The sequence below is a fragment of the Cyanistes caeruleus genome, chromosome 5, assembly GCF_971803275.1.
Source record: "Cyanistes caeruleus chromosome 5, bCyaCae1.hap1.1, whole genome shotgun sequence".
Taxonomy (NCBI): domain Eukaryota; kingdom Metazoa; phylum Chordata; class Aves; order Passeriformes; family Paridae; genus Cyanistes; species Cyanistes caeruleus.
The window spans coordinates 62,306,177-62,331,949 of record NC_141705.1 but is presented as its reverse complement, the minus strand read 5'-3'; the positions used below and the strand labels follow the sequence as shown (position 1 = coordinate 62,331,949).

The 25,773-nt window shown below is 42.3% G+C and overlaps 1 protein-coding gene across 6 annotated transcripts; it reads right to left on the bottom strand.

The window, feature by feature from the left end:
- Positions 1 to 1,650: 1,650 nt before the first annotated feature.
- SETD7 (SET domain containing 7, histone lysine methyltransferase) lies at positions 1,651 to 24,697 on the bottom strand. Of its 6 annotated transcripts, none has more exons than XM_086889836.1 (10): positions 24,479 to 24,697; positions 20,069 to 20,198; positions 15,640 to 15,841; positions 12,005 to 12,194; positions 10,257 to 10,338; positions 8,558 to 8,675; positions 8,113 to 8,270; positions 7,518 to 7,604; positions 4,547 to 4,648; positions 1,651 to 4,143 (listed from the first exon to the last, which is right to left on the bottom strand). In XM_086889836.1, exons 1-9 carry the CDS (start codon positions 24,516 to 24,518, stop codon positions 4,573 to 4,575), a joined length of 1,083 nt encoding a protein of 360 aa, XP_086745962.1. In that variant the 5' UTR covers positions 24,519 to 24,697; the 3' UTR covers positions 1,651 to 4,143; positions 4,547 to 4,572. The 6 variants fall into 6 exon arrangements, with proteins under 6 accessions (XP_086745962.1, XP_086745959.1, XP_086745961.1 ...); XM_086889833.1 differs by having other exon boundaries at positions 23,913 to 24,486; XM_086889835.1 differs by having other exon boundaries at positions 1,651 to 4,648; positions 24,479 to 24,653.
- Positions 24,698 to 25,773: the final 1,076 nt, after the last annotated feature.

Genomic DNA, 25,773 nt, shown 5'->3' with positions numbered 1-25,773 from the left:
CGTGACAGCTTTCTCAGCTGAGACAGGAAGAGATGGAGGGGAGGCTTTGTTTCACAAACCCCTCGGGCGGGCAGTCCCGGTGCTCCTGCAGGCTCTGAGGAACACTCAGCTGGAACAGCAGGAATGAATTGAGATCCCAGGCCGGTGGCTGAGGTGTATCAGCAGCTCCACAGTGGTGGCTGGCACTGCCACATGTCCTGGCAGAACAGGTTCTCAAGCACCCACAAAGTACCCGCAGTCAGGTTTTCCCTACAACTAATGGGTAAAAATTCCACAAGTGAGCCAGAACTTTTAGAAGAAGGACACCTAACCCCCAACACCATTTTATAAAGGATTTTGAGGTGCTGGATTGTGTCCAGAGAAGGGCAACAAGGTTCATGAAAGCTCATGTTTTCTCACACATAGAAAACATGTTTGAGAGAGCTGGGGTTGTTTAGTCTGAAGAGGAGGCTCAGGGAGAACCTCATCACTACAACTCCCTCAAGGGAGGCCATAATAAGGTGGGGGACAGTCTTCCCTGCCATGTCTGCAGTGAGAGGACATGGGGAAATGGCCTTAAACTGAGACAGGGGAGATTCAGATTAGGTATTAGAAAAAAACTTTCACTCTTAGGGCTGTCAGGTGTTGGAAGTTTTTCCAGAGAGGCTGTGGAGTCATGATCCCTGGAGGTGTTCAAGAGGCATCTGGGTGACGTGGTTTAAGAGTTACAGTGGTAGTGAGAGGTGGATGGTTGGACTGGTTGACCTCAAATATCTCTTCCAACCTTGATGATTCAACAATTCTATGATTCTAACATCCCCCCAGGCACTTCCAGCAAAATCCTAACAAACACATGACTAAAACCTGCCTATCCCTGAAACATTTTTTAAGAAATCAGCTCATATGTCTGATAAAATTTGTTTAAATAAACTCACTGCACCTTCGCAGTATACTGTGTTATTACACCAGGGCAGGACTGGAATACAGCTAGGCCGGCTAGCACATGGCACCATCCACAATCCCAGTGTCATCTTCCACAGAGCTTGCAAATACACACCAAGCACACATCCTTCTAGCCCATAATGACTGCAAAAGTTCAAGCGACAATGTCACTTCTGCATCCTTGCAGAGAGGGGAGGGCAGAGTCTTTGCATATCTACACCCAGCACAGACAAGAGAGGCTCAGTTATCTCAGCAATTGTGATCACAGAGGAGGGGAAGGCAGGGCAGGCACCGAAAGTGCTGCCCCCTTCCTCACTGCTCACCCAGCAGGATGTGAACATGGAATTAGGAGACAGAGCAATAGGTTACCTGGAGGGGAGGCACCCTGCTGCACCTTCCCACTGCCTCAAAGGAAAATATATCACACTTTAAAGCAATAGTTAACGACACTTTGGTTGGGATGTTCTTCCATACCACAATACAACTGAAATCTATGTTATGTGCATTGAAAAAGAAGGGTAAGAAAAGCAGCAGAGGGGCCAGAAAAAACCAACATGTGGCGTCAGATGTTCATTCACTAGTTACATAACATGGCCTAGATGAGATTAACTGTGTGAAATCCTGCTCCTGTGCATCAGCAAAAACTATGGTCACACAAGACACAAGGAAAGGGGAGAGGTCAGAGTATGCTCAAAACTGTGACACACAAATAACAAGCAGAGACAATGGTTTTGTGTTGAGTATTTTATTTTTGCATTGCCTTCATAGCGCAATTAAAGCAATTTTTAAAATCACTTATTACAAATGTTTGTCAAGTCTGTTTTTCACCAGAAACACTTTTCTTGCTTCCTTGCACATACGCCCAGACACACTATAAAAACCTCATTCATAACATCAAAGGAAGGGCATTCATCATTCATGTAAACATCTTTCTTAAGAGTTATCCATTTTTTAAAAGTCATGAATAAACTTACAGATGTTCAGTAAGGCTCATAGTTCGAGTACAAATGTCATAAAACACCTATCAAGTACTGTACACAAGTTAAATACTCTGGGGTTAACTGTTAACACATGTATTAGCTTACCCCAAAGATTATTCTTTAGCACTTAGTTCTTCAGAACAGAGACACCCAGTAATTATGGGCTAAAGAGTATTAAAACAGCAGAAGGCCCAGCAGAAACCGTTAAGTAATACAATTTTAGTCTGGTTCTTAGTGTTAAATTTGTTACATATGCGGTAGGAAAAGTTTTCTAGAAAGGAATCTACAGAAAGGAGGGATGGTTCATTTGTACGATATCATGAAGAGATAAGCTAAGAGGTACGTCTTGAAAATGTGACTAGCCTTGCTATTGCAGTTATTTATGGTGGCTGCATGTAATGCTGCATAAATATTTCCCCAAATAGAAGAAATGATAATTTGTAATTGTAAGGATCATTTGTCGCATCTCCCCTTAGAAAAAAAAATAAAAAAATTATCTACTTACTGGTATTCAATTACACGTGCATCTTACAAAAAGACATCCCTTTAAATCTGGTTTAGATTTTACTGGAACTTTTTTGTTTAAATATTCATTCATGAAAATATTTCATACAAACATCATTTTACATACAAATGTTAAAATTTGTGAAGCAGGTATTCCCACACTCATGATTTTATGGCTTGAATATTTAATTGCTTGTAATTTTTGTATAGATATTTCTCCTAGGGGAAAACAAGAGAGTTAAAATAAAATGGTAAACAGAAAAAGGGCAGGAAGTTCCAATGCCTGAAGACACAGGAGGGTCCATTCAAAAGAGAGTGATCTTAGTGTTCAAAACCTTTGATCTGGGGCAAGTAAACATACATTTAATCTTGCACCTTTGTTTTTCCTCTTTAAAAAAAAATCCCTTATAAGATTGTTTAGAAATTCTTTGTCCAAAAATATAGTTCTCCTGTTTCCATTACATGAAGCAAAAGGAACAAGTTCACTGCAGGTGAAGCCCATTTCCACTCACAGATGAAGCTGCTCCCATGCCTGCTTTCCTCGCTTAGATGCTTTTGGCACATAGCAGTGCAGTGGAACTGAGGCGCAAGCAGCACCCTTGCATGTAAGGAGATACTTCAGTGCCATTGTTTCTAAAGCAGTTTGGCTTTTTTTAGTGCTTGGAAGTGAGGTCCTCAGGCACCCACAGCTCCAGGAATTCTGCCGGCCCACAGGAGAACACAGCAGCAGATACTTGGCTTTGTGTAATGTTGCCTCATCACAATGACAGTGTTTTCCAAGAGACCATCAAATTGAGTGAAAGGACACAAATCAGAGGTCTCTGGGACAGAAGCTATACCGCTGGCACAACCCAGGTGGGGAGCAAGGGTTTGACTGGAGGACAAGGGCAGACTGGGAAGGAAACAAAAAAGTGGCAATTTCCATAATTTCTGAGTTTCTCTTACCATACAGGATATGTTGGCTACTCTGCTCCTCCAGTGCCTGACAGAGGGTGAGAAATCCCCATGCTACAAGACCCTGGGCAAAAACCCACTGCCATCTGTGTGTAACACTTCTGTATCTGGAAAGGCTGTGCCAAGGAGAAGCCTGCCTAGTTGCTCCCAAAACACACAGCCTCACCCCATGGCCTCCCAAAGCTCCCAAAAACCTCCCCAGGAGCTTCACCTGATAAAAAGCATGGATCATACTAGGAGGTATCGTGGCAACTATGGAAAAAGTCAAAAAGCTCTCACAGGTGAAATGCCACGTCCATGTATTTCCTTTTACTTTTTCAGCAGTCAAGATTTACAGGTATTTATGTAGGGAAGTTTTTTTATAATCACTATTACAAAACAAGGAAAAAAAATCCTTTTCAGGTTTGTTAAAAGAAAATCAGGATCCCCCAAAAGTAAAATTACAGCACAAGACTCAACTTCAGACCCCCTCCATGGCCTAAGCCCTTTTCCTTTTCCTTCTTATCCAGTGGAGTGACCTCAGCAGCAGGCAGCTCTCAGCTGCAACTTTTCTGGCTCTCCAAGAGTAGCCACTTCCAGAAAACAAAGCTTCTATATTTTTGGTGACAAAACCCTGTGCTGCCATTGCAAGAAGATTCAGTTCAGAGTCTGTTTTTTGAAGAGATGATCAGCAGCCTCCTAATAGAGAGTGATACAGGCTTCTCATACAGGAGCTCAAGTAACTGACAGAGAAGCCATGTGCAGTACTGCAGACCAAAGGCAGATATTGGGAACTGATCTGTACCTGAAAAATGCAACAATTCCAGGTTTTTCCTATGCTACTCTATAGTCACAATGGGCATGCTGAGAGCCAACCACTCACTCAGGCTCAGCTGACAGTCACCAGCTCTCCTCCCAGCTTCTGTGCCAATAGGAAAGGTCTTTGGCCAGACTGTAAGAAGTGGAGCTCCTTTACTTATTGCATTCTCACCAGTAGTCAGCTGCATTCTACAGACCTGAGAAGACTGCTGTGCAAGGTGATGCTTTATCTGCCCCAAATGAAAACCATGGTTGGGTGTGGGTCTTTTGTCTATGGATATGCCATCACACTACCAATAAGGAGCTTTGTGAAGCTGGTCCTGCTCTCTAGGTGAGTTCCAGAAACACACTAACGTGTTAAGGCATTTATCTGGAGTTCTATAACTAACCTGTGTTTGAAGCACGGGATGTCAACTCATACCTCTGAAGGACACTGAGCTCTTTCACCACCCAGTGGCAAAAGCCATCTCAGCCATCTCCACTCTAACAGACTAGGAAGAGAGAGAAACCAAGAGTTAAAAGGCTTGGTCCTGAATCAAGCCAAAGCAACTCCATAATCACAACTTTTATAGAAGGTTGATTGCTTAAGAAGGGAGCTACAGAAGGACCAACAGATTTTACAGAGCTGAGAAAGACAGCAGAGGTAACAGAGACAACAGCCACAGCTGTGGCATGCTACCTACCAGGCTACACACATGTACAGAAGAATCTGCTAGACTCACCAAATCTTTTGAAAAGACACAGGACACATCTCAATGCCTTTTTTTTCCTATAATTTCCCTATTTTAGGATACAATCTTCAAGCCTGATGCACAAAGAGCACCTATATTCAATTTACCTCAAAATCAGGCAATATGAAGACTGACAAATCTATTAAAATGTAAGCAACTCCACACAAAGAGGAGATTAGCAGAGGAATCAGAGACTGCTTAGAAATGAAGGGAAAGGAGCTTTAGATATTAGCACATTTTAAACACAATTCCCCAGTGAGCACAGAGACCAGCAGTCCAAAGCAGGTTATCAATATTGTGGAAGGAGATACCATCCATTCCCAGCAGGGTTCAGTCACATCTTCCCTCTGCTCTTTCCTGCACCTAAACTCAAGCTTCAGCTTTGCAAACTTCATGATCTCGGCACAATAAACCCCAAGATACACATAAGAGCTCCCTCCTTTCCTGCAAGTGGTTGATAACCTAAAGTAACGACCCACAGGCAGGTAGGGAAAGATGAAGTCATGCATTTCTTTTTGAGAATCATCTACTGAAGCTGAGTGGCTGACTGACCTTTGCCACCTCTCCCTCACCTGTGGTTAGCTCTATCTCTGCACACTCAAGTGAGTCCCTGAGCTGTCACCTCTGTTGTAGACGAGACACAGAGCTGCTACCTGAGTGTCCAGCACAAGGAGATGGGAGGTGTCCCAGCTCATGTACAGATCACTGCTGAAAGAGTGTCACAATATCCTGAGCCTGCCTGTCCCCTGCCCCAGCACATGCACAGACTAGCTTCTGTGCAAACTGAAATGATAAGGTGATGGAAAATGCTTGTGAGCCGGTGCAGGGACTAAACAGAGCCCAAGGTTAGAGCCCCAGGTTCTTATGAGTAACTCCTAACTTTCCTCAGGTACCAAAGCAAGGATTCTCAGACTGAACGTAACAGCAGCCTCATCTTTCTACCTGCAAGTACCAAACAAATTCTCCCTGCACAGCACCCCAGACACCTCCAACAGTTCAAGCAAACAACCAAAATGTATTGCAGTAGAAAGGTAGGTCTAATTCTCAAATCATTTATGTTACATATATACAAACTTTTTAAAACCACAAACATTTAAACAAAATGTTGCAAATGCATTTGAGTTTCCCCTAAGCTGCCAAACCCAAAAGAGAACATCAGAGTCCCAGAAAGGCTCCAGTATCCAGACCAAGACAAAACATTATTTCTCTCTTATACAGGATTAGGCAAGACCAGAACAGCATCTGAAAACCATACAATTTCCCTACCCCTGAAAAACCCCAGCACACAGCCCTGCAGATGAATATTCACAAGCCCCCACTGTTGGCTGCAATGAAGCTATGGATTGACTGCTGTTTATAAATACGAGCATTAAGTGATGTTTTTACATTCATTGTTTGTTTTTCAAAGACAATCTTTTAACATCTTTTCTTTCTTTAAAAAAAAAAAATCTTATTTTGATACCTCATATTATATTAATTCACTGTGTCATAAACCAGAACTACTAAAAGATGGCTATAAGGCTATGTTGTTCTGTCAAATGAACACATAGAAAAGATACAGATCTCCTTCACCAAGGTCTGCCCCCAAATACATGCACCTCCTTTCAGAGAATCCACAGGAGATCCAAGTATCTTTTGCCTTGAGAATTGGCCCCTTGAATACGTGAAATACACAAACCAACTTATGAACACTGATGCAAATAATGTGCTTGCCTTCCAGAACATGTACTTCTGGAAGTCTTTCAACAGCAAACCTGTCTTCTCCTTTTCACAAAATCTTCATGCAAAGAATAGCTTCATTTGCATGTCATAATAATAAATTAAATAAGCCAGCCGTACAGGCTAGATAAAGATTAGGTTCAGACATGTTGCTATACTATTTAGAGCCACAGAGACCAACACACAGCACTCTCACATACACACACAAGCCTTTCCACTAGTTAGAAAGGATTTTCTCCTGCAAAAGAGGATTTGTAGAAAGAGCAACGTTCAGACAAGAGGAAAGGGGAGTTAAAACCCAGCCTCCTATATAATAATAAATAAATTGCTCTATTGCAAGATTCAGATCAAAGGTTTAAAAAGGCAAAATTATGCTACTATTAGAGAATATCAAAATATTACTGTTATAATCACAAGTGGCATATATGCAAAATGCAGTTGCACAATAATGCCTAGGCAGATAAAGAGCAACACTAAGTCTGCCGACTAAAAGTGAACGATACACTCATTTTAGTTTCTTTCTAGTCTTTTGGCATCTTTGCATGTGCAAAAGCAGAAGCTACCAAAGAATACCACATCTTGTATAGAATATTAAATAATTTCTTCAGATAAGTGCAATGCTAGCTAATTTTTAAATCTGCTATGAGTAACACAGTCAAACCTAGTTAGTATCCAAGGAACTTATCTCTTAACACAGAATGCAAGGTTATGATGCAACAGCATGAACAATCCCTGGTTGTCCAGTTTTCAGTATAAAGGTAGTGCATAGATCCAAGTTTCTGTTTCAGTTTGCTGAGTGGAGAAGGCCCTCCCATGTCACTTTTGCTGGGCAGCCTGGAAAGCCTTCAGTTCCAGCTGGTACCACTCTGGTGCTTCAGGCCCATTCTGCCCCACAGGGTTGTGATCATACCCATAAGCCACTGTCAATTCCTCATCCTTCTCCACAGCCCTGATGGTACGGATACACTTGATGGGCCCAAAACGAGGATGAACAAACCTAGGAAGAAAACGTATTTGCTAGGCTCATCTGTCAATTCACATATTCTGCCAGCCCCTTTTACAGTTCCAGAATTCATTCACTTCAGAGCAATACTGCATAACTGAATTACATATTTGAATCAACCTCATAAAGATTTAAGAATATGAGCAAAAACACTGATTTATCAAAGCATTGGTAGTTCAGTAAATACAGTGCAGTTCTAGCCAAGCTATGATTTAGAGAGCTGTAATTCTGCATTTTACAATCAAGAAATAACTCATAAAGTTCATGACAAAACTAACAAGCTGCAAACTTCAAGAAACTCCATGGTCTAAATCCCAAAAGACCTCAAGCACCCATAATGTTAGCACATTTCCAACTCAGCCTAGGTGAGCAGAAACTCCTCCAGTGCCTCAACTCTTCACTTCCAGCCTACCATTGGTCCTCATCCAGCTGCCAAGAGATCCCCTGTGAGCCCAGACAGCCAGGCTGCAGCTTCTACCCTAAAACACAGGGCTGTACTTACAGCTCATAGGTGCAGTTAGGAGTGAAGGAATGGTTGGCCTTATGCCCCAGCGAGGCACAGTACTTGGCAGCGTGGTTGTAGGGCTCTGGCACGTCTATGACTGTTTCATCATCCAGGGATATTGTATTTCCATTGAGAGCCCAGTCTCTGCTGTCTACCTAATTTGCAAGGCAAAAATCCAATGTCTGTGTGGAAGGGTCAACTTTGTCAGCAGTCTGAAACCCAACATTCAAAATATATGCAAATAAAGATTTTCATGGGTGCATATCATTAAAAAAACAACTCACTTTTTAAATCTATACATAGGACAGCATGCACTTTCTTTCAATTAAATTCTATCATGTTAAATCAAGGGTGGGAAGTTAGTGGGTCAAAGATCCTACTATGAGAAGAAAATTTTAAGAGGAGCAATGAAAATTCAGACTGACTTTTTTCTTTTCTTTACCTCCTGGTGTGTAATTCGCACTCCATTATAGAAGGACATCACTGTACTAGCTTCTGCTGCTATTTTTGAAAACAATCCTTCTCCAGCACTGGAAATGAGAGAGACATCCACATACACCCTACAAAAGGAACAGGACATGGAATTAGCAGCTGGCTGCAGTTTTAGTTTTCAAGAAGTACAACACTACTGGATAAAGCCCAATACTTCAGTATAACAATAAAGCAAATAACAGTAACAACACCACCTCCTTCTTCTTCCAAACCTCTATATGGAACTCCTTCCCTTCCTCTCTTCCACATGTTCTCTATTTTGTCAAAACTGAGATTTGGTGGGAAGTTTGGGCTGACTTGGATAATTGCTATTTTTTTTAAAGCGACAATCTCCTATTACTCCACAATGATGGCTTCAATTCAGGAACACCCTCAATAACATAACTGAACCCCAGAAGTCCCCACCAAGCTGTGGTTGCTGGTATGTATGTGCACTGAGGTGTCGTTCCGATTTGGAACGGCTATAAAGAACGACAAAACTCTCAAGGGAGTTTCAACACGAGAATTCTCTGGTTTATTCCTTCAGGCCTGTCTTATAGACAGATACGCGGAAAGTACAGAAAGGAAGCTCCTATTGGTTAACAAAGTGCTACATTACCATCATTGGTCAGGGGCACACTACCCCCCTGACTCTCTCCTGCAAGAGAAAACAAGAGGACTGCAAAACAACACCTGCAAGGCTGTTTAGTGTCCCTGAGAATTGTTTTAATTCCTTCTCATATTTTTCCCAGGCTACTTTCTCAGGCAGCCTGAGGAGCTATGCGGCCTGTAATTTGTACAGGCACTGTGGTTCAGATTTAGCATCCATACTGAGGAGCAAGAGTTCTCATGGCGAAGCACCACATCTTCAAGAACTTGATGAAAATTAAAGCGTTTTATTAAACACTGTAATATTTAGATATTTCAGAGTATCAAAAAGTGCCTACAGTTGAGGTACACACAGGGCTTCCATTTTACAAACCTTTACACATCTTTTAAGTTTTAGATGAGAAAAGGTTTGCCAGATTAGGCCCTAAATGTTGGAACCCTGGGCACAGAGAATTTCATGCTTTCTGTGCTGGCAGGCACAGACCCACAAGAGAACACAGTGTTTGACCTAAGGCCATGGAAAAGACTTCCAAAATTGACAGACAGAACTGAAACTGTGAATGCGTAGTTTGAATAGAAGTGTGTTATATCACTTGGTGGAAAATTTAGACTTTAAGGTTTTTAGAATAGAGTAATATGTATGCAACAAGATGGAGGTTTTAGGCCATTAACTTACCTTGTTCTTTCTCCTTCTGCTTCATAGATTTTAGTAATATTGTGTGATTGGATAGAAAAATCTGCAGTGCGGAACACAGGTGTTTGGTTATTGGGTTTTAAGTAAAAATAAATTAGTTGCCATTTTATAATTGGGTACTTGACACTTAAAATGCATTGCAAAGAGATACCTGGGGCTTCATTTTCTAGACTGTTAGCTTAGTGTGCAGATGAACACACTGCCTGTGAGAATGTAATATAGATAAAAAAAAATAAACAACTGATTCCGAACATGAAAACCATCTCTTTCACTCATTCATCCTGACCTTGAAGAAAAGAACCCAGAGACATTTGACACCTAAATAGGTAACATTAAAGAAATATGGGGAGAAGAAAAAAAAGCTTACCTCTCTGATTCATAAGGATCAGGAAGAAGGGCATTTGTAGAAATGCAGGATGAAGTAGATTTGTCAAAACTATATACTGGGCCTAAAAATACCAGAAATCAATGAAGGAAATAAACTAATTGGCAGTACTGAGAGTATGCAATCCTTAACTTAATCAAGAGATTCAAAAATTAAATTTTAACGGCTGCAAAAAATAAGTGTTACACTTCCAAAAAAAGGTACTGAACAGAACTGCACCTGTAAATGGCCTTAAGTGAGATACTGCTTCTTGATTATTTTTTTCTCCTCAACATTCTAGAGTAACAGTACTAACACAAAAAGGTAATATATATGTTCTTCAAATTACCAATTTGTAGAGGACTGGATACTCTTTCAAAACTGACCCTCCTAGTGTCTCTAAATAAAATTCAGAAGTAAAGCATGATTTAAGAGGATATATTCAATAGCTCATTTTAAATACCCCCCCCCCCAAAAAACCCCAAAACTTTATTACTTCAAATATGAAATATTTTTAAGTCCAAATCCTTAAGAGACTTCAGCCAGAAGATAACAGTTAGTAATCAGAAAGAATCCTTGTTACAGTCCTTTATTTTTTGCCATTAATAAGCAACTCAGTGGTACAGCTCTAATTATATTCTTACATCCCTCTCCCAAATGCCAGAGGACTATCTTGGAGGTAGATAAGAAGGAGGTGAAAATAAGATGGGAAAAAATCCCACAGAACAGAATCCTACAAAGTTTGATATAAGACCTTTGCCCCTGGTGTCCAGGATCTGTTCTAGCAGAAGGCAGCTTCCTCCTGAGTGTAACTTCATCCTATTTACAAAGCACAACCATGCTTGATGAAGTTACACTCAGGAGAAAAAACTCAAAACTCTTAATTTAACTTAAAACTCTTACAAAGTAAGTTTAACTTAAAATTTTGATTTGCTATCATAACTGAGCAATTAAAAAAATAAACTCGCATGCATTTGCTTGTCAATACCTTTTCACTGAACTTTATGTGCCTAGTTCATATTGTGAGACAATTTTTGCTGGCAGAGCAATATATACATTAGCACAGTCTCTGCTTGTTACTGCATCTTAACCCACACTCCTCCCAAACATCACATACACCTCAGAACAACCAACCCACTCCAGAACTATAGGTTCAAGCCACTGGAGAAGGCACCACCCCACCCCTATGCACTTCACAGCCACTTTCTGTCAGCAGGACCTGACACACTGAAGGGTGCTGGTGAATCAGACCATTACACAACGGCTAAATCTGGTTCACTAATTCCAATCTCAGCCCAGCAATGCAGGTACCAAACACTGACTAACCCAGCTAACAGAGTTACAATCAAATCAGGGCCTCCCTCTCCTTCTGCAGTTACTTCGCTGAAGAAATACTGTAGCTGTGGCTGTAGCTGTACCACTATCATCAGGGTGAATGGAACAGGTTTTCCATCTGGCACAGAGGGCAGTGGGATGTGTGACAAGCAGGACTGTGCCTATGAGTACAGAAGTGAGAGAAGAGCTGAAGGGCTGTGAAATGCAGTTGGGCAGGACCACGCAGGGGGCACTTCCCATCTGCTCTCAGGACAAAAACCACCATCCTCTCTGCCCAACCCTTACTTGGAAAAAAGGCCTCTCACTAACAGCCTGTGACATCACACCCAGTCTCCAGTGGGGAACATCACAGGAATCAAGCTGTCTGCAGTAAAAGGCTGGTAGCAGGAATAAAAGTTTGTGTTAGCTGAACTTACTGCCTGGTACAACTTCAAATTGAGGTTTCCCATCCTCAACAGCTGTCAGAGTTGCCAATTTTGCTTCTATCATTTCTCCATCTATGAACCTTCCAAAATATGCAGTCTTTCCATCAGGATACACATAGGCTATTTTCTCTCCAGTCATCTCTCCATCTTCATTCACTTCTCCCACAAGGCTGCCTCCATCCTGAGAGCAAGAAAGCAAGAAAGAAAAGACAAAGCATTTAGTTATACTTTACGATCCTTGATGCCTAAGATTTTTAGCTTTTTATCTTTTTCATGCATTTGTAGCTTTGTAGACTGCAAATGTGCAGCTGTAGCTTCTATTACTTTTTCATATTCTTTTCCCTTACAATTAGGAAAAATAAGCTAACATTTTAAACACATTCCTAAAATATTCTCTAGTTTTATTCCAAGAAGAGTACCAACTACAAGGACATTCTGTTTTCCAACCAGAATCTGGACCTGACATAAGAAAAGTGGGGAAAAATAAGCCTGTGGACTACTTCCAGTGGGGCAGAACCTGAGGAATTATCACCTATTCAACTAACCTTTTAACTGGACAATATACAGTTATACTAAGCAACAAACCTTAGAAAATGGTGAATTTACTGTACCCATGTGCAGTTTTCAAGTAAAAAAACCTAAAAGTTTTCAAGTAAAGGTTTGCTTTTATATTCACTCTAATGTTGTTGGGAAGATCTATTTTCTAGGCAACATCCTCAGTAAATGAAAAGGGTTTTCTCCAACTTTTTAAAAATGCAACAGTAAGTTCAGATGTGAAATTATGAAAATGAGGGAGAAACAGACACATGTGGATGAAGTCATTCCAGTTAGGATAAAACTGATTTCCTATGTTGTTTGGAACAGGCAGAACCTAAGGTCTTTCCTTCCATATGACACAAATATTTAATTTCACTTGGTGAAAGCATTATGTGTACAATGTGCAAAAGAAGGACCAAAGCCACATAATGTCCAAGTTTGATTACTATGATACTGTGCTGGAGGAAAAAAAAAAAAGAATTAATGCTACCTTGCCAATTCATGGTACCTCTAAAGACTTGAGCCTACTATGGAAAAATGATTCCTGGAAAAATTATTCCCAGAATGCCCCGCAATGTCAGCTGGTAATCAGTGAGAACAACTGTTTGTGGAAAGCAATACCAACACTTTCCCTCTTCAAGGCTTATGCATTTCAGCTCCAGGTTTTGCCATCTGTGATTTGCCTGCAGCTCAGGTTAGATCTATTTCCAGAAGCGAAGAAATGAGACGCATACATTAGCACAGGTCTAACCACTTGTTAGGGTTAGGAGGTTAGGATTTTTCCTTTTGTTTCTTTCTCCCACCGAATTTTGTCCCATCTGTTGCTACAAAACAGTAACTACCGATACTTAAGAGAACAAAAGATGAGGCTAAAGGGGTGGGGGATGGGTGGGGTGTTTTTTTGGAAGGGCAAAGATACCGAGATTTTTCGCCCGGTGGTGACGGGCTGAGCTCAGCTCCTCCCTCTGCATCGGAGGGGAGACAGGCTGTGATCACTGTGGGGAAAATTCACCACCACTTCAAGGCTCCGTGTCGCGCTGTCTTCTCCTACTCTGAGTAGAGCTCTAATACTGGGAGTGGTCGTTGCACTGAAACCTTATTAACAGTGAACCTCACTGGAAACGCCCCTCACCATCTACTGGGGTGACTGAGGGGAAACCCTGGGACCTCCAGCCCCTCAGAGGGAGCCTCCCTGCTGCAACAGGGGGTTGTGCTGTAACACACCCCCACGCTCCCCACCACCTCCCCGCTACAGCGGCGGAGTTTCCGATACATTTACTAGTCGGGCATCTGCTCATCCCAGCCCACCCGCCATGACCACATGAGAGAGGTGGCTGCGCTCGCGCCACAGCGTCCCCTGCCGGCTGTGCCCGGAACTGCATCGCAGGGGAAAGTGCCTGACCGCCCAGAGAAGGCTGCGGTTGGGTTTCTGGCTCTGCTCTGTTTGCTGTGCTCCTGTTGTTTGTTGCCATGTTTTTTTATACATATATAAATATATATATGTGTATATATATTTATACATATGTGTATATATATCTCTGTGTATATATATCTGTATGTCTATATGTATATGTACACATACATTTAGTAAAGAAGTGTTATTCCTTTTTCTGTATCTTTGCCTGAAAGCCCCTTAATTTCAAAGATAGAATAATTTGGAGGGAAGGGGGTAATATTTTTTCCATTCCAAGGAGGTTTCCATCTTCCTTGGCAGACACCTTTCAAACCTAGACACCACCGGTATTTATTTCAAAAAAGACAAGGAAGATTTGGAATCTCCAAATAACGCCGGGAGCAAGACCAGCAGGTATGATGTGGAAACAAACTGATTTATATCAAGACCACTGTGCACAGGGTCTATTTCAAAGAGACACCATTTTGTTCAAGTCCAAGGATGAAAGAGTTTCAAACATGCTGTAATAGGAAACAGTGAACCTTAAGTTGGGGAAAAAAAATGTGCACATAGTCACAGAGTCAGAGTCATGAGAAAACAATTGGTTCCATGGCAGTAAGTTTTTTGGAACACCTTGCATCTTTTTGTCTGGCAAGACAATAATGATAAACAACCTGTAATTATCCACGTTTCCAAAAGGCACAGCAACACTTTGTCAGCTGGAAGATGAAGCAAGAGATACATGAAGTGTCAGCTGTGTGAATTTTATACACTAGGACTGAAAAAACTTATGGCAGCATGCACCAAACATTTGCTGATACTAATACATTATTAATGGCAAAAGTGTAAACCAGTAAATAAAATGAACACCCAGTGGTGGTAAGCATTTATAAATCAATCTGCAACTAAAGTTTGCACCATATGTAGGACAGAACTAAACTGGTTTTTGATCAGCAGCTTAATTACATGCAGACGTTAACCCCTTCCTAGCATGAGGTAAGATTGAAAGGTGCAACTCTGCAGGGTAAGGCTGAATAGGAATTTTATTTTTTAAAAATTTGCACCAAAAAAATCCCTAAAAACTGTACAACAGTCATTGCCTTAACTAAGCATGGTTGTAAAAGAACATAAATTCAAGAAGATAAAATACTGGTTTGCTTCATTAGCAAATCCCTTGTCCACAACTCCACTCACACAGCTCCCACACCAGTCATATCTGATGTGTTGGGCAAAGCCAGACTTCACAACATATCCTGCAGAAATGGAGACAAAGTCTCTCATCCTAAGAGCAACAGGTTGCAGTAGCTGGCATGGCTTCCAAACTCCTCACCTGCAGGCAGAACTACAAAGTGGCAAAATCATTAGTCCAGCCTTCCCAGAGAGATAATGCATAAATTATTAGACATCCTATTTCTACATTACATACAAATTATATATAAATGCACTTCCAAGGGCTTGGGTTTCCTGGAAGGTGAAAATGGTGGAGGGCATCTTGCAGCCTGCCTCACTGAATCTCACCTACTGGGCAAACATTCAACACCAAAATCTTCTAACTTTGTGCTGGATTATCCAAAATCAGAATGCCCAGATCTATCCAGATTTTTGGATATCTGGGTCATGGTGGGTATTTGTTTCAGCTGGGGAGAAAAGAAAGGTACATAATTCTACAATAAGGAGAGCAGATGGTCAGGTTTACCGAGTAATAAATCCAACAGACTCCATATCGGATGTTGTCTTTATACTGCCCTTTGAATATCAGCCGCCCATCACTGTCATACTCCTGGGCTGGGCCATTCAGCTCTCCATCCACGTAGGTGCCATGAAGGACCACTCCGTCCTCATAGGTGTAGATTCCTTGGCCTTGCAGGGCATCATCAACGTAGTACCCCTCCAAGGTGCTGATGAAGAAAGAAAGAAAACAGCAGTGGATAACCGTTCACCGCTCAGCTGTGAACCCAAAGCCTCAACACACTGGGACACCAAGGTGAAAACCTGACACTTGTTTCTATGGAGCTCCAAGGGCAGAAAACAACTTACAGCACCCTTTCATCAGTGTGTGCTGCATGGACACAGCATCACTCATCTTAATCACATGCTTACCATTTTCTGTAGGCTGGAATAGTCAGTAAATGGGTCAAAGAAGTAATTCTTGTTCAAGCAGGCTACTCTCACATTAGGATTTTCTACCTGCTACATGTGGACCTTCACTGACATGTCTCTGAAGAGATGAAATTGAGCTGCTGTACACATGAACTATGACAGGGCACAAACTGCAACCTATCACAGTTCAGCGTCAGCTCCCCAACAACACACTTAGCAGCCATTTGTACAGGCCCCACTAAAAGCAGTAACTTTTCATGTATTTCTCTTAAAGAACATCGCCTGTCAAACAGAACTAGGGCTGCACTTGGATTTAAACAAAGAAATTATTCATTTTGGTTTTGTCTTGCAAAACCTTTATTATCACCATAAAAGAGGGTCTATTCAGGTATTTCTTTCATATGTTAGGATTAACATAAGGGAACACAACCTGTTGAGCTTTTACTTCAGCACACTTAGCTAACAGCCAGCTGTCATCATACACATATTTTCACTGCATAATTCTTTTCCAGATGCAGACATCTAAGGTATATGCCCAAGTAGTGTTTGTGAGCAAATGACTATACATGTCATGTCTAGATTTACAAGAGCTGTGGAAGGAACGTTTTTTCAGAATTTACTTTCTCATTTCTAAAGCTTCATGCTCGGTTTTTACATAACTTTTGCAAGCTGGATGAGGGTTCCATGAGAAAATACATTACAGTAAAAGCCTCAGTGCACACCAGATGCAAAACAACAAGGGGCAGGAAAACTATTTTACTTTTCAGTCAAATGGATTTCTTGATCCAGGTTACTGCAGAGCTGCACAGACAGCTATGGCACTACAGCACACAGAAGGATGAGAGAACCACCAGAAATCAGTGCCCTTGCTTAACTATAAATGATGGCACTTTCCTCTCTAATTTATCACAGATCACTAGGTTTGAATTCCATTGTAGTGACAACACACATAGGGTGCACATGTAGGATCACTCTTTAAAAGAAGCAGCCACCCCTAGTTCATGTAATGAAAAACACTAAAAATCCTGTCTTGTTACCTTTAATTGCACTAGTTGAAGTTAAAACATTGCTAAATTACAACAGGGCTTCATCCCTGGAAAGAATATATTTTCTTTTACTGTAACTCAGACTTCTATGTTTTCTCTCTTTGCATTAAGCTCCAAACACAGACCAAAAGATCCATCTAAGGAAATCAAAAGGATGATACCTTAAGAAAGAAGTCTATGTCCTTCAAGCTCACCTAAAAAGTCAGGTTCAGAAACTCTTATGTTGCTCATAGTTTCCTAGCTATTTTCACCCTGTTCCCACTTCACTTTTTTTAAGCTCTCAAATTATGGTGTCTGCAGCCAGACACAGTAATTGCAACTAAGACTTGACCAGCACAAAGATAAATAGCTTCTGTGTCTTCCATAAGAAAAACCTTTTTAATACAAAACCTGAACTAGTCTGTATTTCTCTGGTTTGCTTCTCAGATGATCATACTTCTGATAAAATAAATTCTATCTAAGTCAAGATTCATCAGATGTACCATCTTCCCATTATCCACTATGCCTAGAAGGGACTGAAGATACTCCTTATCTAAACTATCTAAATTAAACCAGTGATATGAATTGGAGAGGAAAAGACTTACTCCAATATCCTTCCAGGGATTAAGTTAATATCGATACAGAGCAATCCACTTATCTCTTGCTCCCTCCATATTGAAAACTCAGAACTTTTTCCCTAAAAATAATGGTTTTCTAATGTGTTCTGGGAGATGTCAGTTTACAGGAGTTTCCTATTAGGGAAGAAGGGCAGCTCTGTGCCAAGCATGGCTCTCATGCCTGCCTTTATAGTGTGCCGTGTTCTTCAAAGTTCACTCCAGAACCACTGGCACCAAGGAAAGTTCAAGTCCATAATCCAAAACAGGGAGTATGCTAGAGGTGAAACTTCTCTCTCTCTAAGAATATGCTGCAATTTTTTGCATTTTCTTGAAGGGGAAGGAAAAAAAACAACTGATATTTCATCCCAGGTTTCCATTCCTCTAAATAATTAACAGGAAGGGGGCAGCTATTCCAGTAAAGGGAAAAGTTTCCTTGACCAAACAAGGCAGCCAGGAAGCCAGTCCTATTCCCCAACACTCAAAAAATGAGAATGCTTACACTGCAGCCAGTCCTGTATTTGACAGGACTCAGCTGCCCCCCCCAACAACAGATGTACAGCAGTACAGCTGTCAGCCTTTACTCAGTAGTCTGCAGGGAAACACACCCACGAGTGTTGAAACCAGCTAGCTTACTGCACAGGATTCTGCAAAGGGAGAGCTGTTTTGAGACATTTTTGATATTAATTGCTCATCTTCATGAACACTCAGCCTTGCCCATGGCACAGTTAATGGAAATAGCATGTCCTGCTTTATGCCAGGTCATTCTTATAACATGTCATGATTCCTGAACCATCCATTTCAGAAAGCAACTTAGTCTTGCTAGCTGGGCACAGCTAGATAAATGGCATCTTCAGTAATTAGCTATTGCTCAGTTAAGGCTGCTTTAGCTAAATAAAAATATATAATAGTTAATGAAAACACCCCATTTTCCAAAACCACATTGCAGACTATTTTTGCATATTTTCATTCTGAAAAGTACCCTTTTCGTTCCTGAAAATCAGTGGCCAACTATTCTAGTTTTTTAAAGGTTAAAATTAAGAGAAAATAAAAAAAAAGAAGAAAAAAAAAATGAGTTGGCAATACTTAAGCAGTAAAGACTCAGCAGCAACCTGACTCTTCCCACTAAATGCCGCCTGTACCCTGGATTACGTGGAGGAGAAGCCATACAAACAAAATAGTGGGTCAGTTCCTCTGATTATACAATCAGCAACTACACTGCTGAGATCATCCACCAGCACAGAAACATTAAGTATGTGTGTCCACAGAGACACTAACAACTTAAACCAAAACTATTTTGGAGAACTCAGCTGCTGGGCAGTACTCATTTTCAGTTACTCTGGTAAGATTTAATAAGGCCATTACCAACAACAGTGAGGATTTTTCTTCATCCAAGTTTGGAGGCCTAATATCTTTCTACACAACTGAATAAATATATTATCTTTCTCATGAAAAAACATCCCCAGTATGAAACAAGGGCAAAGGCAAATACAGACAAGAAGCTGACTCACTGAGACAGCACAATACCTCGAGCTCCTCCTCAGAATTTTGCTAAGCAGGAAGAGAGTAACCGGGCACAACTGTCAGTTTAACAGCCGCTATTCAGAGTGTCATCAACAGCTGCAAAATCATGAAGAATTGTATAATTTTATACTGCTGCTCCCTTGGAGGAAGTTCTGAGCAACTGCCGACAGGAATGCTGCAGTGGTGGTGGGGTGAAGACTTACAAGGTGTTCACAGTGAGGATCAGAGAAGAAAACACATGCATAGGCACAAACTAGCCCAATTTCACTGTCACAATTCCCAGTGAAAAGAAGGGAAATTATAGCGGCTTTTCTGAAAGTAAATCAGGCCACAAACAACTTGCAGAGGATTAACTAGAGTTGATAACAAACCTGTATTTAACACAGTCCTTTAACTTACAAAACAATTTGACAAAGCAGAAGGCAAGCCTCTTCTGTCAAGGTCCTATGTCTGTGTGTGAGGGCTGGCACAGGGAGCTCCTGGTCCAGATGCACTCTCTGTGTAGCTCTTTAAGGCAAAGAAGTCCTCCTGAAGTAATGAACTTTGATGCCCAAGTCACTGTCAGCATGGTTTTTACCACTTTAATCACCTCCCAATTTCTTATAATTTCTAATTAGCTCATAACTTTACAGTGCTAAAAGAGCTCACACCACTGCATTCTCCCTCAAGGTAACAACTACAGGCACCTCATTACACACAAACCCACCACAGGAATGGCTACAGCAGCAACAAACTTTTCAGCTACAGTTTTTAATGAGAAATCTTATCCAGAAACTCAGCAATATACAATCATTGCAGATTAGTTTTGCATCACTACAAGCAGAAAGAAGAATACAGAAGAAAAAGCAGAGTCAGAGTGTACCTTCCATCAAAAAAGCAGAATTTGCCACGGCCATTTTTTTCTCCATGCACAAAATTTCCTTCAAATCTGTCTGTTGATGAATAGGTTATTGTACAGAATCCATGTGGTAGCCCATCATCATCTAGATGCCCTGAAATAAAAAAATAATAAAAAAAAAGCAACAAAATACATGACTTTTTATACAAGATTTTAAACCTTCTCTCATTATGTAGCTGCTTGAAATGCAGTAGCTCCCTAGTACAAAACAGTAATTCGGATCATTGCTGTTAGGAACAGTGATCAGGCATAGTATACAACTGAAGCTCGTACTTGTGTAACACATAGCTTAATATAAAAATAAAATATAAGGATGAAAGAAAAGGGATGAGAGATGGGAGAGAGAAGATGACAATAAGCAAAACTTGTTTCTTAAAGAAACAAAGTTTATATTACTCTAACTTGTATTAATATACATCTTCAAAAGTACAATAATTCTTTATCTAAAACATGTATTTATTGGCAAGAACAGGATAAGAAAAGGTTTGATTTTTTCTTTTGATAAACACATGCCTTATGATAATATGCATGTGCCACCATGCAGCTGTATTCACAGGAATTTAAAGAAATAAAAGTATGTAACGTCCATAATGCTGTGCCCATGCAATATGACAGTCAACGTTGTATTTAGTATTTTAAATGCTGTCCTCCAGTGCCTTTCTGATGTGTTATATACTGTTCCCACCCCTAGCCATATCAGTTTTCCCTATTACATCTGTTGCACAGAGTGAAACCAGAGACAAAACAGTTGGATCCTCACCTGCATGTTTTGTGTTTTACTTAATATAACTGGCCAACTCTACTAAGTTAAAGCATAATAAGGCTCCTATTGCATCTCTAACTGCCTCTTCAAAGCCAAAGGAAGTATTTTAAATGATAGTTACTGCCTGGTTTAGCTATGTGAGCTCTGGCTGCAGAGCTCAGCAGGGCTGCTCTCAGCACAGGGATACACCTGAGTAGGTGCTACAGCTCCCACAGTGACATTTTATCAGGTACAAATTTTGCATGAAAACTGTCAAATAAATAACAGCTAGCCTATATTTATGTCCTGCCATGCTTCTACCTAAAACATTACCTCTGATTCCTCCAGTCTCCTGGTGATGCATACACAGCCAATTAGAAATGAGAGACAGTGTATGCATCCAATTCTTCAAGCTTTGGGTCAAGCTGTTCCCTGACAAAATTTGCCCTAAACTGAAAAGGTTCATCACACATATGGAAAGGCAGAAACAAACTTCGGTGAGAGGGGGCCTGATTTACAGCCCAGGCTGATGCAGGTAGCAAGAGGCACTTCAGTATTATCACACCTTAAGTCCAGTGCCAAGAGAGGGAACAAGCTGTGCAGATTTAATTGAGTATGGAAATGCACCTAGAAAGGTGTAAAGAAGAAAGTAACAGCAAGGAATCAGAACTCATCCAAGAGCCAGGATTCCCTCCCTCAGCCCTCCCTTGCATGCTCCACCAAGCTTCTCTCGCACAATTGTGCTCTCACTTCAAGTCCCTAGTCCAAACTAACTGAAAACAGTTAAAAGTTTAAGAATCCAGTAAAACTAATCAGGCACCGTTTATCAATTCAAAGTGAGAGAAATAATAGAGTAAAAAAAGAGGGAGAAAAAGGTGGAAGGAACAAAGCTCTATCACTAAAGGCTTTTAATTACTTTGAAGAGGAACTCTTTAAACAAAAGCTGCTCTTTCCAAAGAGGACAAAGGCTTTTTTCCCCTCCCATTCTGTCAGAACACCCCTTTTTGTAGAAAGGACAAGTTTTACCTAAATTTAACCAATTATTATTAATGGTTAAATATTAATAAACAATAAATTAATGACCAATTTAATTAAAATGTCAGTAACATTTCTGATGTGGACACCTCTTTTAGACCAAAAACTATGTTAAAATTTATAGTTTTAATTAAAGGCCTTTTAAATTAAGTTTTATCAATATAGAAGGGTACAACTGGTTTAACTTAACAAACCCAAAACAATACAACAGCTGTTTTACCATCACTACAGGGGCAAAACTTTTATAAAACACTTGGATTAAAAAAATACACTGATAATATTGGTACATAATACTATTTAAAAAAATACCCAAAGCAACAACAATAAATAAACACCCTAGCAAATTTGTTCTGTGACTGTTCAGCTTTGTCAAGATTTTGCTAGAATGCAAAGGCAAACATAAAATCTGCCATGCTTGTACACAGAACATATATCAGGACTTTTGCACAGTAGGATACAGACTATCTCAGAGATTTAAATGGTCAGCTTTGATCCAATGGTCTCTATACAGGGTCTTAATCTCAGCCACAATACAAAGAATCCAATTATTCTAATGTGCTAGACGTTTTCCCTTATTAAAAAAAAAAAATAAAGCCATGCCCCCACCACTACAACAAAACAAGAAACACAGTCTCTCTTAGTCAACAATAACGGAAAAAACCACAACCTCAAGTTTCATAACTTCATAAATACCACTTTTTTCTGTATGGCTGTGGCCTTTGGCTCTAATTCTGTCCCAGATTAACTCAACAGAAGAAATCCTCATTATTTCATGGGGAGCAGTGTGTTCCACTTGCCTTTTTCACCTCTCTCCTCCATTTGCAAAAAATAAACCCAAAGCATCTAAACACATTTTTAAATTATAGTAAAACCTCACTTTTGTCGCTTCATTAAGGGTCTCCTAAGATTTCCTTGTAAGTTCAGACAACGAACTTTTCAAGTTTTTTTTTACTTTAATAGGGGCTAGCTCACAATGGAGTCACTTACCAAAACCACTGATGTACACAAAACAAAGATAAAAACCCCTATTGGCAGTATCACTGTTACTTAACAGATGACATATAATATGCATCATCAATAAAAAATCCTGGACACAAAGATGCCAGATGAATGCTTGAGGAATAACAACAATGAACCAAACTCCCCCTTCAAAAATAAAAGTGCTGATTTCTATATTCCTAACTTCGTTTGGGTAAGTGCAAAATCCTATTCACCCCCAGAAAGCATCCTGCTTCTGTCTCACTCAGAAAAACACATACATTCATATACATTGTTGAATAAAAGACACTTTAAAAATTTGTTTCCTTAGCCCATGGAGATGCCAAACAAACCCAGGATACAGAACACTTTATCTGTGACATAAGGATGCCCCAGACAACTGCAACCCACTGATCTGAGGAGTCAGGAGGAAAGGCAGTGGAAAACCACATCTTTAAGGACACAGGACCCATCCATAGGAGTGCTGCACTCCCCTCACACCCATGTTCTACACAACAAAGCTTCTCTTTGGCTCTGACACCACACACCTAGATGGTAAATCCAGCTCTGAGCAGCAGCTGCTTAACTCACATCTGTTGTCAGACTAAGCTGCCGTGCAAGACACCTTCTCCGGAGCTACTCGCTTTGAGGCCTAGTCCTTCTACCACATGAGACACAAAGCCCACGGCGAACGCCCATTACTCGCATCTTAGGGAGCAAGGAGCTGCCTATCCCAACAGCTGAACACGCCAAACTACTATTAACGGCAGGACCACGGTCCCTCTGCGAGGAATCTTTGGGGAGCCGGTGGTCTCCCACAGAGATGTCAGGCTTTGTTTCCCTGCTCCCAGACGCCACGGAATGACAGCCTGCTGAGGAACTGCATCCCTGCCTGCTAAGGTTTCCACCAGCAAATCACTTCCAGAGGTCACGCGCCTCTGGGTTTAGAACTCTTCAAGGGCTAGCTATCCACACATGTGAGGTGAATTGAACATACAGGGTATATATTAGCTATAAGTTGGCCCACCCCTCTCCCATACGGATGGCTCCAACCTTGCTGCCCATGGATACGGCCACAGTATCTTCTTGGACTCGCTCTTTCTTTTCTTTTCTCCATGTATGTGACTGCCGTCCTGGCTCCCTGGGCTCTCCCCAAAGAAGGGCATCTCCATGTCCCTCAGCCGCCAGAGAAAGGACTGGGCAGCGGCCGCACCGCCCAGGGCGTGCGGGCTGTAGGCCACCGCCCGCACGGGGGCACAGCAGCTACAGAAAACCACGGTCATGACTTATTTTTGACAGTAAGAGCTGAGCAGACGCCATCCCCGCGTCCGGGGTGCAGAGCTCCCCGCTGTGGCCGGAGCACTCGGCGGCGGAAGGCCCCCGAAGCGCCCGCCCGGTAACGGCGCCAGCGCGGCCCCGGCTCCCCCCGGCCCCGCCGCCAGCCGAACTCGACCACGTGCGCGGCCCCGGCCCGTCCGTTGCATAAGCCCACTGATGTCATCCACTGCGCCCGACCCCGGGGCCCAGCTCCGACCGCGGCCACCGCCCTGCGCCCCTATAGCTCCTGCAGCAGAGCCCGGCCCCGGCGGGCCTCGCTCCCCGAGCCGTGGGACACGTACCTTCCACTATCTCCTCCAACGTCTCCTCGTCGCTGTCCATGGCGGCGGCGGGCACGGGCAAGGCGCAGCCGCGGTACCGAGGGCGCGCGGGCGCGCGCCTCACGCCCCGCCCTCGGCATACTCCAGGGGGACTCGCCCCGCCCTAAGGGCGTGTCCGAGCACGCCCCAGGCGGTTGAGGGCCGAGGAGGGGACGCAAGGAGGTGGTGGCCCCGCCCGTCAGAATAAGGTCGCGAGGAGTTCCGCGTCGGACCGCGGCTGGTTTCGTGTGTCCTCATATAGGGCACTGAGGGCACGAGAACGCCAGCCGATTCAGCGCTGGTCCTCCAGCGCATTCTGTGCTGTCCGTCCGTCGGCCCGCTGACCTCGACTAGAGTTGCTGCAGTTTACCTCACAAAACCGGAGGGTTGCCGGCAGCTGTAGGACATCCCTTCTCCATTCCCACACCAGGGACCGCTCACCTGCTGCTCTTACCACAGAATCACGGAATATGCGGAGTTGGAAGGGATCCATTAGGATCATCGAGTCCAACTCCTGGCCCTGCACAGCAACATCCCAAGTAGCACTGTCCAAACACTTTCTGAACTCTTTAAGGCTTGGTGCTGTGACACTTCCCTAAGGACCCTGTTCAACCTGCTCAACTACTCTCTGGGTGAAGAACCTACTTCTGACTTTCAACCTAAACCTCTGCTGACACAGCTTCAGACTTTTTCCTCCAGTCCTGTCCCTGCTCAGGAGAGTGAAGAGATCAGTGCCCGCCCCTCTGCTTCTCCTCGTGAGGATGTGGAAGATCACACTGAGGTCTCCCCTCAGTCTCCTCCAGGCTGGACAAACCAAGTGACCTCAGCCACTCCTCATACAACTTCCCCTCAAGGCCTTCACCGTCCTCATGGCCCTCCTTTGGACCCTCTCTAATGGCTTAATGCCTGTTTTTTATTGTGGCACCCATAACTGCCCCCAGCACTCGAGGTGAGGCTGCCCCAGTGCAGAGCAGAGCGGGACAATCCCCTCCCTTGCCCACCTGGCGATGCTGTCCTTGATGCCCCTCAGGACAGGGTTGGCTCTCCTGGCTCCCAGGGCACTGCTGACTCACATTCAACTTTCCATATACCAGGACCCCCAGGTCCCTTTGCACAGTGCTACTCTCCAGCCTCTCATTCCACAATCTGTCCCTACATACAGGATTGTCCCATTCCAGATGCAGAATCTGGCCCTTCACTTGTTGAACTTTCTACGACTGATGATTGCCCATCTCTCTAATTTGTTGAGGTCTCTGCAGGTCTTCTCTACCCTCAGG